The sequence below is a fragment of the Chaetomium fimeti genome (assembly GCF_033439085.1).
Source record: "Chaetomium fimeti strain CBS 168.71 chromosome Unknown B0H64scaffold_1, whole genome shotgun sequence".
In the NCBI taxonomy this organism is placed as follows: domain Eukaryota; kingdom Fungi; phylum Ascomycota; class Sordariomycetes; order Sordariales; family Chaetomiaceae; genus Chaetomium; species Chaetomium fimeti.
Window position 1 is genome coordinate 1,391,608 of NW_026944329.1, and position 15,221 is coordinate 1,406,828.

Sequence of the window (15,221 nt, forward strand, 5' to 3'; positions counted from 1 at the left end):
AATTCCGGAGCCGTTTCAGCTAGTCAAGCCGGAAATGGTACGCGGGATCGAGCAGAGCGCTCCCCGGAAAGTCATGGAGGTCCTCCACGCTGTCCATGACGCTGAATACGACAAAGCGCTACACAGCTACCGAACCCAGGCGAAGCAGTGGGAGGCGTATATCCACGGGAGCGCTGACCTCTTCGATCCCTACTCCCACCAGAACATCGTCGTCCTCTATTCGGTCACCTGCACGGCTACAAAAATCCCGTGCTCGGAACCCAGTTTGGTCGCGATTGAGTTCTATAACGAACACCCCGACCCGAACGGAAGCATGGATCAGGACTGCACCCTCGGCCAATACATCGAGGATGTCTGCGAGGGCGCCGAATTCATCTGCCACTCCAACGGATGTGATCGGAAGATGTTTGAGCACCACCGCACTTATGTCCATGACAACGCCCGCCTTACCATCATTCTGGAAACGTCACCAGCATGGCCTGAAAATTTCCCGGACAAGCCGCAGGAGAACATTGGCGACAATGACGGGACCGGCATATGCATGTGGAATTACTGCAAACATTGCAACAAGCATTTTGGTCTAATGCCCATGTCTGTGAGCACCTGGAAATACTCCTTCGGCAAATACCTCGAGCTCTCATTTTGGAGCAGCGGGCTCCAGTTGAACCCTCAAACCGAGTGCCCCCATGACCACCAGAAGGATCACATCCGGTTCTTCTACTATCTGCACCGCGACATCGCAGTGAGGGTGCACTATGACCCCATTGATCTCTACGAGATTATTGCGCCGCGGACGAGAGTGACGTGGAAAGTGGACTACGATTTGAGACTCAAAAACGATGTCTTTGTCCGAGCCGAAGACCGCTGGAACCGCTTCATGAATTCTGTCGGGGCTAGACTCAAGAGCATTCGGATCGACAGTGTACTGCCGGAGAAAGCAGAGGCCTGTAAGGCCGAACTAGAAAGACTCAGCAAAAAGGCGCAAGAGGATCAACCGGAGCTGATCCGCGCGCTCCAGGACACGTACATGAGCTCCAAGTACTACGAGGTCATCCCGTTCAACACCATCATCCGCGAAATGCTCGAGAAGGTGACGGATTGGGATGCCGCGTTTGCCATGTTCGAGGCTGATTTCCTCTCCGATAAGGACGTTCGTCAGTTGACTATCATCCAACTGAAGAAGATGTTCACGGACCACGAGTCTAAGGAGTCCCTACCGAGTACCGACGGGACCGCGTCGATCGGGTCCGAGTCTGAGGAAAAGACCACCCCCGCTACGACTCCGCCCGGGGTTTCCGAAGCCGACGAGATCCCGCCTCAAATTTCAGAGGCCGACATCTGTCAGCCGCAGGAGACTCCGTCTCCTGTTGTGCAACCCGTTCCCGCGCCAAAAGAAGGCGGCGCGGTCGAGACGGAAGCGCTCTTGGAGCGGGTTGAACCCCTGGACCTCGCAACTCCTGGCCCGACGACCGTCACGAAAGACATACTTCCCCCTCCAGAGGCCCCTCTAGAAGCAGTTAAAACCCCCAGCGACCGACCATCTAGCTCGGCGGCCGCTTCTAGCTCGGCGGTCGCTTCTAGCTCGGCGGCCGCTTCTACCTCTACAGTTGCCCTGGCAACCCAAGCTCCTGCACGACCGGCCCCTTCCACAAACCATATGACGTTGACGGAGAAGGTAGAACAACTACGCCGGGAGCAGCGGGGATTGTCAAACGAGCCTAGGAGTAGCGCGAACGCCACCAGTATCCCAAAGCCCGCGCCGGAACGGAGCCTCCCTAGGAGGGTTGGCGCCGCTATGTCGCCTCCGATGATTCGCGCAATCTCTCACCCACCGGGGACATTACCGAGGCAGCAAACTACTCTCGGCAAACTTCTGAAAGAGCAGAAGGCTCATGATATGGGCGCTGAAGTGCAAAGGGCATCGACGGAGGGCACCATCAAGGGAGACAAAAAGTTTGTTGACCGAATCGGCCTCGGGGCCCTGAAGAGCCATCGTAAGGCAGGGCCTTCTGGGATCCCACGATACGTCCACAAGAGGGAAACAAAGGTCTCGAACCTCGCGCGTCATTTCGAGCAGCTGAGCCGAGAATTCGAAAAGGAGAGGTTGAAAGACCGCAAGCAGCGGGCCGCCAAGATGCACCACACTCGAGCATTCTTGCCGCGGTCTTCAACCAAGACCATAGTAGAAGTCTACAAAGACGTGGACCAGGCCGTGCAAGAGCCAGGGCCGTTGGAGGACGATCACATTCTTGACAAAGAGCGGCCCGCCCACAAACAAGCGGGAACGCGCCCCAATGCGACGGACGTCACGCTTCCCGAATCGCAGCAAACAAAGCCTTCGGGAACAGAACCTACCTCGTCACAGGAACTTCCCTCGCAAACGTCGCAGGCAGACGAAAGTGTAGCGCAGACAGAAGCTGAGGACAGTCGGCAAGAGAGTCGAGTCGGTTCTGATGACGAGGGCGCAGAAAGCGATGTCGACCACTCGGCCATCACCCTGGACGATATCTTGCCGGACGTGAAGGAGATAGCCGATTCTCTGGAACCGAGCGAAGAAATACCGGAGGAGCTTCCGAGGCACCAGAAGAAGAGCCTCATGACCATGCTGACCAACTTCTGGGCTGAGCGATCAGCCAGCGGTTGGCCTCAGTTGGAGTATCCCATCAACGCCACGGACCACATCTTCTTCGACTCGGACGTGATAATTAGAGAGGACGAGCCAAGCTCTCTCGTGGCTTTCGCCCTCAGTTCCGAGGACTACATGTTGAAGTTGGCGGAAATCCGGCAGAAGTGGGAGATGCCGAGCGAGCCAGAATCGGACGATAGCAGTGATGGCCTGGAAATGAAACGGCCGCAAGCCTCCAGTCCGGAGGCCAAAGCCGCCGCAAAGGCCAGCAGGTACAACGCGGAGCTCGAGAAGAGCCTGCTGCGGTCGACGGGTATGCATGTCAAGTACCAGTTCACCGAAGGCGCGGCAAGGATGACATGCCAAATCTTCTATGCCGAGCAGTTCGACGCGCTCCGACGCAAGTGTGGTGTAGGTGACCGCTTCGTCGAGTCCCTTTCTCGGTGCCTGAAGTGGGACTCCAAGGGCGGTAAGACCAAGTCGGTCTTCCTCAAGACCCAGGACGAGCGGTTCATTCTCAAGTCTCTTTCCCCGAGCGAAACCTCGTCGTTCCTCCGGTTCGCACCCGACTACTTCAGCATCATGTCGGAAGCGCTCTTCCACGACCTGCCGACGGTCATCGCCAAGATGTTTGGCTTCTTCCGCATCTTCATCAAGAACCCGCTCACCAATACCGAGATCAAGCTCGACCTCCTGGTCATGGAGAATCTGTTCTACGACCGCTGCCCGAGCCGGACATTTGATCTCAAGGGGTCGATGCGCAACCGCAAGATCCAGTCGACGGGCGAGCAGAACGAAGTGCTGCTCGACGAGAACATGGTCGAGTACATCTACGAGTCGCCGCTGTTTTCGCGGGAGCACTCGAAACGCTTGCTCCGGGCGTCAGTCTTCAACGACACGCTGTTCTTGGCTAAACAGGATGTGATGGATTATTCGCTCATGGTTGCCGTCGACGAGGTCAAGAAGGAAATCTCGGTGGGCATCATCGATTGCATTCGGACCTATACCTGGGATAAGCAACTTGAGAGCTGGATCAAGAACCGCGGGTTTGCGGGTGGTGGCCGGAACAGGCCGACTGTGACGAGTCCGAGGGAGTACAAGAGCCGATTCAGGGAGGCGATGGCGAGGTAAGCTTTTGAACTGCCCAGATCAGCTGAGGATTTTCAGCTAACAGCGGTATGACAGGTACATTCTTCAGTCGCCCAACTGCTGGCACACTTTTGGGAACCGGCAAGCGCCGAATACACCGGCTACTCCGAGGACACGATTTGAAGACGACGCTTGACGATATGTGCGGACTGGCGAGTCGGTCATGCAAGAACGACCTTTTAGGAGGGCATGAGTATGGTCGGCGCACGATGACAATGTTTAGTAATGTTTAGCATGGCATAGCGATCATTTGGGGTGGGCTTTTCCGCTGTGGGCTGGATTGGCGCTCATGGGATGTTTGCGGGCAACCGCCTTTGCTATTGTTTACTGTTACGGCGTTCAGGGGGGAGCCGGGTGGCGGACTCACAGGCGAGGATTGGTTAGTTGGTATACTAGGTAGACAGCCAACATGTTGTTTTCTATGATGAACGAATACGAAGCCCTTGTTCTGAGTTACGAAGGCATACCGAAGATAGGAACGATAACTAACGCCGGCACCTGCAATCAAGATCCAATACCGCATCATGTTACTTCCTCCCGAGCAGCCTTAACACTCCCACCTACCTTCATACCGCTATCCATGGCCTGCCCATGCCAGTCATGGCTACATCCACACTTTCAACTTCGTCCTCCTCTTCGACGCCTTCCTCTGGTGTTTCATAGCCCGAGTCTGTCCCCTCCTCGGCAGCTCTCCGCTCGGCAGCCCGCCGCTCAGCCTCGGCAACGGGGTCCCAACTCTTTGGAACAGCTCCGGGTTTGACAGGTGGCAGCTTGCCCTCCTCCTCCCGATCCTCAGCGCCCAACCAAGGGCGTGAGAATGGGTTCAACCTGGCCACCAGGGCCTCGCCCCAAGTAGGTTCTTCGGGCTCCAAGCCAGCAGCTACCAAACGCAGTTAGACACGACCTATTCACAGGGAGTTGGGATAAAAAGAGAGAAAAAGAAGAAAACCAAAACTCACCCCTCTCCACCATCCCCACCATCCTCTCCCTCAACACCTCCCGCTGCAACCGCGTATCCCCCACCGGATACACCGCCGGCCCGGCCCTAAACACCACCTTCTCCTCCCGATACGGCCGCAGCTTCGGCCGCAGATACCGCCCCTCCGTCGTCCGATCCTCCGCCCCAGCCTCATACCCCACCGCCGGGTCGGCAAACACATCCCCCCCGCACCGCCCGCTCCGTCTCCTCAGTCAGATACCCTGTCCGATCATTCCCCTCCACGGGCCACCGGTTCATTGACCAGAACTGCCGCCTCTGGCTCTGCTTCTTCTGTTGCTTCTCACGCTGCCGCTGCCGGCGTGTCTGCTTGGCCCCCTTGCTTGCTGCCGCCCCCGCCGTGAGTGGTGGTATGGCGGCCCAGTCCCAGTTGTGGTCGCGCACGAGAATCGTCTGGCGGGCGCCGGTCGCGTCGAAATAGTGCTGCTCGCGGCCGGGGGCTAGCATGCTGGCGTTGGCGTGCAGTTCGTTGATGAGGTGGGTGCGGAGCAAGCTGAGCTCGCGCGCGGTGGGTTCGGGGGTTGACATGGTGGTTGGAGTTAGGGGGGGTTCGGTTGGGGCTGTGGTGGTGGTTTCACCGGTGGTGGTTTCGCCAGGGGTGGTGGGGGTGGGAGGGTGTTCGAGGCGCGCGCAGGTTCGTGTCCAGGCGCGGATGGAGTCGCGGAGTTGGCGCGCGGGCACGGCTTGTTGGGTTTGGCGGTCTCTTTCCAGTATGGAGATGGTGTAGCCGAGACGGAAGGCGAGAGACATGAAGAAGTTCCAGATGGTGCTGCCCTCGCTGATGTCGGGTGCCTCGCCCCCGCTGATGATGCGGTCCCAGTCGGCGACGTAGCCAACCTGGAGGCTGGGCCGCTCGCGGCTGTCGGTGGGTGCTGGCCAGACTACGCGGTGCTCGGGGAAGAAGTTGGAGACGGGGCGTCTGACGATGCCGTAGCAGGTTGGGTCGAGGTGGAATCTGGGAGTGTTTAGTACGGGTACGAATACGTGGCTACCCCTGAAGGTATCGTCTCTCACCTCAGAAGCCCATTCTGCTTCATCCTGTCGAGCCACTTGCAAGCATCGTGCGGCTTAACCTCCTGCTTGGTAACCGCGCTGCTGTCCTTCCCGGCGTTGATAACCTTCAGCAGGTCCTCAACCCCAACATTGGCGTTATGCGAGCTGAACAGCCCCTGCGGGTTCCTATCATCCAGCAACTTCTTCACCTTTGTAGCAAACAGCTGAAACAGCCTATACTTATCCTTCGGCGTATCCGGCATGGCACGCCTCTCCCAGTTCCCACCACTCACACACTGCCCACCCAAAAACTTCAACCACTCCACCTCCTCCAGCTCAAGCAACCTCGGCACCCTCTCCCCACCCACCACCTCCCACTCATCCCCCGCGAGAACCACCACCCCTTCCGGCGGCCCATTCACAAACTCCCCACCCACCCCCCTCTCCACCAGCCCAACCACCCCCTCCACCAACCCCCTCGGCTCCCTCCTCGCCGCCGCCCTTAACACCTCCACCGCGACCCAACACCCCCTCAACAAATCCTCATCCTTCTGCCCCTCCGCATCCAGTATACGCCACACAAACGGCCCGCCACTCACCACATTGCGCGGCAGCGCCGCCCAACTGGTGTCGGCCTCGTGCTCCTCCTCGACGCGCATCCGCGCCAGCTCGCGGCGCTTCTTGAGCGAGGCCAGCCGCGCGCGGTAGGCTACCGTGTGCGGCATGGTTTCGAGGTCGGGGGGGAGTTGGGACGCGGGGAGCTGCGGGGGTGTCCAGGCGGGCTGGTCGGCGAGGGTGCAGGTTTGGCGGAGGACGGCTGCGGGGGTGGGGAAGATGAGGCGGGAGTGGGAGCGGGTGGTGGTGGTGGTGGTTGTGGGTGTGGGTGTTGGGGGGGTGGTGGGTAGGGCGTGGAGGGTTTGTTGGAGGGCGGCGCGGCGGGCGGCGCGCTCTTGCACCCAGTCGAGGGGGATGCCGGGGCGGACTTTCTTGTCGTTGGGGAGGATGGTGGCGCCGGTGGCGTCGGTGGTGACCCAGGTTCCCGTGTTGGTGCCTTGCCGGGAGAAGGTGGCGAAGGCGTGGTCTTCGATGTAGCCTAGGTTGAGTCTCTCCATCACGTCTTCGGCCCCGGGGGGGATGGTGTCAAGTCGTTCGTCGATTATGCGCGCCCACCACTCTCTCTGGTCTTCGGCTAGTTTGCCGTGGAGGAGGCTGTTTTCGGGTTGGTCGACGAGCATACTGTTGACGGGGCCCGGGGTGTGTGGGAGGATGGGCCTGGGAAGGAGGTTGCTGCGGTCTGGGGGTGGTGGTGGATTGTGAGGCGGGAGAGGCCAGTCCCGTGCGTTGACCATCCAGCTGAGCCGTGTCGACCTGAACGGGCTCTTTGGCGGTTTTGTAAACTCCAGGGGCGTGGGGTCATAGTGGTGTTTCTCGAAGAGGACATGGGCCTTTGCCTTGGTGACTGCATCGTTGAACATGGCTTGCGTCTGTGGGCTGGCGAGGAACAGTTGGGATCTGTCGTCTTCGAGATCGAGCCACTCCAGGTAGGAAACGATCTCCTCAAACTTGGGTTCCCAGCCCATGCAACGATCCACATCCTCCTCGGCGAGAAACTTGATAACGGTATCGAGACGGGCTGCCAATGGAGGTTGGCGTCTACCCTTATACCAAGAATCAACCTCCCAGTCATGCCCGTCCATTCTCACCGCTCCGTCTTCAAATTCACCAGCTGTAGAGACGAGTGAGATGTCCTGAAGCCGTCGGAGCAGATCATCCAGCCTCCCAAGTTTTGGACCGCCCCTGCGTCGCCCGACGGCCACCCTTGAGCGAAAGGGGGGGATTGGCACCCAAGCAGGCGGCCTACGGGGGCCGGGCGGGACACTCGGGGCTCGGGATGCGGGAGTCTCTGGCCCCAAGCCATGCGGTTGGTCGGGCATATCGCTCGTTGCCCTCTCACCTTCCTCCATGTCAGAGAATGCCCCTTCGGTGTTCAGCCCGGAGAAATCGGAGAAATCCTCGGTATCATCACCCAAGATCGAGTCCATACCCTCAGGTGGTTGAAGGATAGTTTCCATCTGCGGTCCTAAATCCAAGGTCGCCCTGGGCTGGTACCCCTCAGGGATTGGTGTAAATGGCAAGACATCTTGGTCCTCTGCCTGAGGAAATACCTGGTCGTAGATTTCATACTTCTCAAACTCGCGGACAAAGTTTGGACCAAGCCCATAGTTTTTGATCTGTGGATTTCGGAGGTGCGTTTCAACACTAGGTCTGAGGTCTGGGGTGCCCGGCTTGAGAACGACCTCCTCGAGGAAGGCCTTGAACTGGGGCGGGCATTCCGGGTCGTTCGCAGCATAGTCGATCAGGAACTGAACAAATGCTCCTATAATCGTCCATCAGTTGCAAGCTCAGTTCGTGCCCAAGGGACCACAAACCGTCGACTCTTATCCGTGACCCATGGCGGACTGAGGGGAACTCAGGGAACCCGAGTAATTCTTCAATTCCTCTCTGTGCTGGCACTGGCGGCGGGGATGACGGTTCAGGGGTTGGGTAGTCCTGATTACTCGAATAGTCCAAGTTGCTCGAGGTGTCGGTGGCCATCCTTGGAGATTTCTCACGGCTTGCTTGTCTATCTTGCTCGTCCTGCTCGAATCACTGGCGAGAGTGAAGCACGTTTGTGACGGAGAGAATGGCGTTGTTGCAATAAACGAAATGTTGACCGTTAAAAAAAAGAGGAAATGCCAATGTTTGTACAAAGCAGGGGGGATGTGAGATATCCGAACCCTGCTTCCTGACTGGAATGCACCGCTCGCGTCCATGTCAATAAGGCTATGTGACAATGAACAGGGCTTCAACATGTATAGCTTGCTAACTTCGTCAAAGAGCTCCCATCAGAGCTCACAGAGCAATCCCGTTTTCAGCCTGCCATGGTTGACAAACAAAGAATTGACACTCGAGTTGGGAACAAAGAATAGCACGGATTGCTCTGCGAGCTTGCTGCGGCTGACCTATAGGCATTTTCTTTGTTCTCGAAAGAGGGGTGAAAGAATAAGAGTTGTATACGCAAAAGGATCAAAAGCCAGCTGCACGCGGCTTCTTGAAGTCAGATAACCTCACTCTGCTAGTCTCGGAAACGTGAAGTTGGTCAACGATATCAACAAACTTCACAATGGCAACAAACGACCAGCCCTCCGACGGTGTTCCGGGACTCTCAGAAAGCCAGGCTCACTTGGCTATACGTGAAGCCGCTTCAAGTCACCCTGGCGGGCCGAGAGCCTCTGGCCGAGACCAGGCTCGGGGCACAAGGAGACGATCGTCGACCCTCAGACGAGCTGTGCACAATGTCGAGAGCTTCAGTCGTAACATCCACCGCGAATATGCTGGAGTCCGCTTCGCGCATCGACCAAGGACGCGGAGCGTGGCAAGGATAGAGAATGAGCAGCAACAACAGCTACAACAGCAACAGCAGCAACAAACTAGCCCGGACGTCAGCAATGTTCATAATACCATCAACCCCCAGCAAAATGGCTCCGTCGAAGAATGGAAGCCATCCATCGTCGTCGGCTCTCCTCTCTGGACCGAAGGAGAGGACCTCAACGCCATCCAGATAGCCGATCGGAAGGTCATGCAAACCCGTTTATGGGTTGACCACTACCGGGGTATACCGTACTTCGTCCAGAACTACGAAAATGCCGTCGAAGAGAGGGCCCAGCTAGACGAGTCGGCCGAAGAAAACACCAAACCAAGGTGAGCGAGCCCTTGAGCCTCCCGATCCACAAGAACGAACACCCAAGAACTAACCCACCCCAGATCCACGCTCAAGTCCACCCACGACGACGCCATCCACGACCGCCTGGACGTCCTCCGCACTCTCCTCCAAGACAGCACCTTCCCCCCCGAGCGAGCCAACATCGAAGCGGCCATCGCCGGCTACGAGTCCGGCGCCATCCCCTACTCGGACTGTTACACCCTCCTCTGGAGCGGCCAAATCGTCGACCGCTGCCCGGACTTCAACACCTTCACCCGCGACCGCAGCGCGCGCCTCGACCGGTACTCAGCCGCCCACGGCCCCGGCTGGCTGTGGTACGAACCGCCCCTCACCAACAGCAGCAACAGCAGCACCCTCCACGGCCCCACCACCACCACCACCACCATCCTCGCCAAGAAGGGCTTCTGCCTCGAGAGCAAGCACGCCTGGCGGCAAGGCACCGAGAACATGGGCCACTACAACATCCGCATGGGCTTCCGCCGGCGCAAGAGCACCATCACCCGCGGCGGCACCAACCCCATCCCCACCAACCCCAACCCCCCCCACCCCCGAACCCACCACCGCGCCGCAGCCAGCATCCCCCACCCCGACACCAGCCCCCCCTTCACCACCACCCCGGACCGCGACGGCCCGCAAATCATCTGGAACATGCTCCTCGACAGCGGCGCCACGCTCCCCACCTTATGGGCGGGCGACCTGCCCGCGCTGGGGATCGAGCCGGCGCGGTATGCGGCGCAGTCGGCGCGGCGGGTCAACACGGCGGACTCGGTGCTGGTGTCGCGCGTGTACGAGCTGGACGTGCGCGTGTTTGGCGGGGAGGAGGCCGCGCCGCTGGGGCTGGTTCGGCGGCCGGTGAGGCCGGTAGGGCAGGGGGTGGGGACGGGGACGGGGACGGGGACGGGAGCGGGGATGGGGGCGGGGGCAAAGGCAAGGGCGCCGCGGCGGGGGGTTGCTGGGGTGGGGGTGGGCGCGGCGGTTCCGCCTCCGGCTGTTCCGGTGGGTGTGGCGGCGGCGTCGGCGGCGGTGGTGGGCGGGGTTGGGACGGAGGGCGGTGGTGAGGAGGAGGAGGAAGAGAGTGAGGCGCTCAGCTGCACGATCCCGGTGCTGGTGTTCCCTGGCGATTCCAAGGATTTCGGCGGCGGCGACCACGTTCCCGACCGGCTCAGCGGGCTGCTGCCCTTTCATGTGTGCTACCTGTCTGGGGCGCCGGGCACCTTCAAGCTGTGGATGGGCGAGGATAGGCGGGACGTGCTCGGCGCAGGCCGGCTGCCGGGGATGATGCGGTACGGCGAGATTCTGGGAGGAGCACAGGAGAGGGAGAGGGCGAAGAGGGTGCCGGCGTCAACGACATTGAAGTTGGTTCAGTGGCGGAGTGAGGGTTTGAAGACGCCAGAGCGGGTCATCTTCGAGCATGATCTTGTTGATGACGCCGAGGGGGTGCTGCGGGACGAGGACGTGGGCGACGGTAATGCCATCATGCGCGGACCGAGGGGAACCAATTTCGACAACATCGATACTAAGACCGATGGCGTCCAGGTGCTACACATCGGACGTAAGAGAAAACGAGTATACCAAGAGGCACGGCGACGGGGGAGCACGGCAACCAAACCGGCGAAGAAAAAGGTCAAGAGTGAACAAACCGGGGAGAGGATAGGTTAAGCCGTCATGCAGGTAGGAGCTGCATTATTGACCACTGCTGGAAACGGATGGAGACACTGGGTGTATGGGTCATGGTGCGAACAGGAGGAAACAGGGGTGTGCCAGAGACTTGACTATTTTTTTTATTTTCTTAAGCAGCTACCTGCTTGCGGTGCCTCAGGATGAGTGATAGCGCTGTAGGGGATTATTATACCCAAGCAAGCCCCATTTCACCAGTGCCCTGCGTCAACAGCGGTCAAATCCCGCTCAGACCCCAGTCTCCACCGGCGATTATCCCTCGCCAGCAATGTGTTGCACTGTCCCGCAAGTTGAGGGTGACCCGATAGCTGCTGGCAATCGCGGCTGGGTGACCACGAGGAGGTGCAAGGGTTTCGTCCTTTCACCCATCCTCGTCCCAGCCGACTGTTCCTCTCGTCCTCGAACCCCACTCGGGTATCTCGCCAGTTTCCCAGCTTTGCCAATCTTGGTATTTGCCCTCCCAGTCACCAATGTCGCCATTTTTACCCTCCACCCTCTATCAAATCCGCCGGTCGGCGCGAGAGAACGCTCTCATATCCGGTGTTGCCGAGACGTGTGCTGTCTTGCTCCACACAAATGGATCGATGTCGTCCCTCCTTTTTTTGTAAGGTTTCGTTTTAAGGTGAAAAATTAACATGGCGGTTCGAATCAAGGGTATAAAACCTAGGGACACGGCAGGTCCCCACACCACGACAACGGGTGCAGCCATGATGCAGCCGCGCCAGAACGTCCCAGGAGAAGTGAAAGTTGAAAAGGAAATCGCAAAAATAAAATTCAACGCTGATGCCATGACGCTAAATGATCCCGTGCAAAGAAAGAGCCAGATGCATGCAATCTTTTTGTCTTCCAAGGTGGTATATTTCGAAGTGCCCTGAAAAAAAAAGGTGGAAAAGAAACAAGGCCGGATTCCCTTCGGAAAACAGCCGCAGCCGGGAGCCGACCCGAGCAGGTATCAAGCCTCCCACAAAACGCGTGCCCCTGAGTGATGGGCTTTAGTACGACATATGAGACGCGGTGTTGAAGTACGTTGACCCCGCCATATGTTGTTGTTGTTGTTGTTGTTGCTGTTGCTGGAGATGTGGTTGCGCATACGATTGCCCGTGGCTTGATTGAGGTGTTGGGGTGACCGGGCAGCGAGGCGGCACCTGGTAACCCTTGATCGCGGCATTGTTCTGACCAAAGCATGAGCCATCGGGGGTGATGGGCGGCGTCATGTACCCGTCGGCAACGCCAGGTACGGCACCGAGTCCCTTGTGGGGCGTGCTGTACACATCCGTTGCCTTGTTGGACAGGATGGGTTCCGACGGCGGCGACGGCGGTGCCCCTCTCCGCGCGATGGCAGCCTGCTGGGCGAGGAAGTCGGCAAGCTTGCCCGACACCCTCGAGTAATACTGGCTGGAATACTTCCTGGCCAAAGTGACCGACGGCTGGTGGAGGTGCTGTGACAGAGTGAGGAGCGTCACGTTGTCAGAGTGATCCCACTCGCCGTCGTTGACCTCGGGCTTGCCCAGAATCGCACGACCAAGAGCGAGCGATGCCCTTGCCATGACCGAAGGCTTCGTCGACACGAAGTCCCGGTGGTAGAGGGCAATCTCGCAGATGTACGCCGCCATGTGCTCCACTTCCCGGCTGTCTCGCTCCTCGGCCGCAACCAACTGGGTGAAGAAGTCCACGGTGGGGTGACCAATGTTCCAGTCCAACGTATTGAGAACGTGCATCTCCATCTGGGTGAACATGCCGGCATCGTAGAGTCCGCAGCACATGTTGTTCAGCTCGTTGATCTGAGGCACTCTGTCCTTCTTGTCTCCGTACTTGGCAGCGATGAGAAGGGCAGCGCATCCGACCAGTTGGTAGTGCTGTTTATACACCACCCGCTTCGAGCAGTACCGGTCCAGGAGGTTGACGGTGAGAAAGAGGGTCTCGGGTAGGAGAGAGAACGCGGAGTGAGCCTCAATCAAAAAGTCAATGAGGTACGGCCGCATAAACCATTGGATCTCGCGCTGCATGTCAATCAAGTTGGCATCGGGCAATGTCTCGTCCTGTGAGAGAAGCCGAGTTAGTCACGCTTCACACCGTCGCCGAGTCGATCGACCGTCCAGCGGTTTTCCATACCTCCATATGGCGCATGTGTTGCATGATGTCCTCCAGATACTCGTCACAGGCCAGCCTTGAGAGCTCGTTGGCGATCATCTCCTGCTTGTTCCGCGCAAGCATCTTGGCAGCATCACGCATCGTCATGTGCTGGTTGGACTCGTCCGATTCGACAAAAAAAGTGTTGTCGGTTTGGTATGAGCACGCCATCTTGATTGATCGGTCTTTCACGGCCGAGTGGTCGAAATGAGGGACGGGTGTTCCGAGTTCTCCAGGAATCCAAGGGCAGTATTAAGATAGAGTTGGTCGAGCCAAGGAGTGAGACGTCGACCGGGTACGATGACTAGTATTAGAGTATTAAAGAGTGTGGTGAAATAGAAGTACCGAAAGGAGTGGCTGTGGCTGGAAATCCGCCGACTTGATGTAGGAAAGAGAAATGGGTTTCTCGGGTGGCCGGGCGGTAATGAACTGTGTCGACCGATGGTTTCTAAATTGTTGAGAATCAGCACCGTTCATTCTCGAGCTCGGTCGTACTCGATGCACAACCCCGGAGCGGTGGAGCGGGCCGCTCCTCGAGATCCACTCCGTCAAGGGGCAGACCGCAATTGCTCGCCGTGATTCGGTCGATCTGGCCTGTGGAGACTCGTACCGGCACGGATGGGATTCCGGCGAGACTCGAGGCGCGAAGGGTATTGTGCAGTGAAGAAGGGGCGGGATCCCTTACTGCCACGGTTGCGGGTCGTCGAAAGAGAAGGACCGACGCAAAAACCGACACAATTCCTGACGCTGGGTGGGAAGCAACGAGTTAACGTGTCCCACGGCAGGCTGTCAATGGATCGCCGGTCGATTAGGCCTGAGCGTGAGAGATGCCGGGAATTGCAGGGAGCACCTGGGTCGGCATGTATCTGCAAAGGGAGCGACAAGACATTGTTCAGTATCTCTAACCACACGCGAGCTTGTGCCTGAACTGATGACATCAGGGGCAGCGACAGGGCGAGTACGACGGGCCAGGCCCGAGAATTCTAAAAGAAATTGGGTTCTCGAAAAATGTGGAGAGCCTCATACCTTCACTCTCGGAGCCTCGGCAGGGCCAGAAAAAGGGTTTATGCACCGATCGGGATCATGTAGATGATCGCGAGTCGCTCTCGGCTCGTGAATCGGCGGCAGAAGAGGGTTGTCGAAGGACCCGGTTTCTGGTGGGAGAATGATTGGAAATTTCCCGGTAGAAATTTTACTCGCGTGATTCCCAACGACGACTGCTTCGCTCGAGCTGGACTCTCAAGGGGTCGAGGTCGAGGTCCGGAGACGGTGCGTTGAAGAACGGGAGTGAGGTGGGAGGGCGCCCGGAACGAAGGGAGCAGCCGCGGGAGGGCAGGATTCCTCGTCGTCGAACCGAAGAATGCCTGGGCGGGGAGAGAGTCAAACCAGGACGCAGGGTGGAGCTCGAGAGCGTTGAAAAAAGCTGAAGAACCAGGAACGATTGAGATTCCTAATTCCAGCTTCTTTTTCTGATTTTTCGACTCTCTCTGCACGCACCAGTCCGGCCGTGTCCTTATATGAGGCTGGGTAAGCTAGCTTGTCGGGGGCCCAGTTTCTAAATCTCCTCCTTCCCTCCGTTTCTCGATCTGAGAAAGGGAGTCCTCGGGGGGGATGTTGGAAGGGACGGTGAGGGAGAGGGAACGACTGGTCGTGGATGGAGGAGAAGGGAAAGGGAAGGAGAGGAGGAGACGGATATTTGTTCAGGTAGGAGGAGGATGGAGAAGAGGAAAAGGGAGTGGAAAAGGAGCGCAGAGATTGGTTAACGGCTGGTTTAAGACAGGGCCCCCGGTTCGCGACTGGCGGAGTGCTGAGCACCAAGCAGCCTGCAGCACCGACCGCGTACTGACGGGAGCGAGCGAGGGGAGGTACCTCCTGCCCTGGTCTGG

General features: G+C 58.4%; 3 protein-coding genes across 3 annotated transcripts; 1 reads left to right on the forward strand and 2 right to left on the reverse strand.

Annotated features, from left to right (window-relative positions):
• Window positions 1-3,970: 3,970 nt before the first annotated feature.
• On the reverse strand, window positions 3,971-8,441 carry B0H64DRAFT_448322 (uncharacterized protein). Its single transcript, XM_062807047.1, has 6 exons — window positions 8,195-8,441; window positions 7,720-8,142; window positions 5,787-7,398; window positions 5,017-5,727; window positions 4,735-4,952; window positions 3,971-4,655 (listed from the first exon to the last, which is right to left on the reverse strand). The coding sequence occupies exons 1-6, from the start codon at window positions 8,358-8,360 to the stop codon at window positions 4,342-4,344; spliced, it is 3,444 nt and encodes a 1,147-aa protein (XP_062663729.1). The 5' UTR covers window positions 8,361-8,441; the 3' UTR covers window positions 3,971-4,341.
• A 2,130-nt stretch (window positions 8,442-10,571) lies between these two features.
• Window positions 10,572-11,274, forward strand: B0H64DRAFT_380281 (uncharacterized protein). Its single transcript, XM_062802724.1, has one exon. It carries the CDS (start codon window positions 10,756-10,758, stop codon window positions 11,185-11,187), a length of 432 nt encoding a protein of 143 aa, XP_062663730.1. The 5' UTR covers window positions 10,572-10,755; the 3' UTR covers window positions 11,188-11,274.
• A 744-nt stretch (window positions 11,275-12,018) lies between these two features.
• B0H64DRAFT_9562 (cyclin-like protein) lies at window positions 12,019-13,676 on the reverse strand. Its single transcript, XM_062809022.1, has 2 exons — window positions 13,318-13,676; window positions 12,019-13,244 (listed from the first exon to the last, which is right to left on the reverse strand). Exons 1-2 carry the CDS (start codon window positions 13,504-13,506, stop codon window positions 12,198-12,200), a joined length of 1,236 nt encoding a protein of 411 aa, XP_062663731.1. The 5' UTR covers window positions 13,507-13,676; the 3' UTR covers window positions 12,019-12,197.
• Window positions 13,677-15,221: the final 1,545 nt, after the last annotated feature.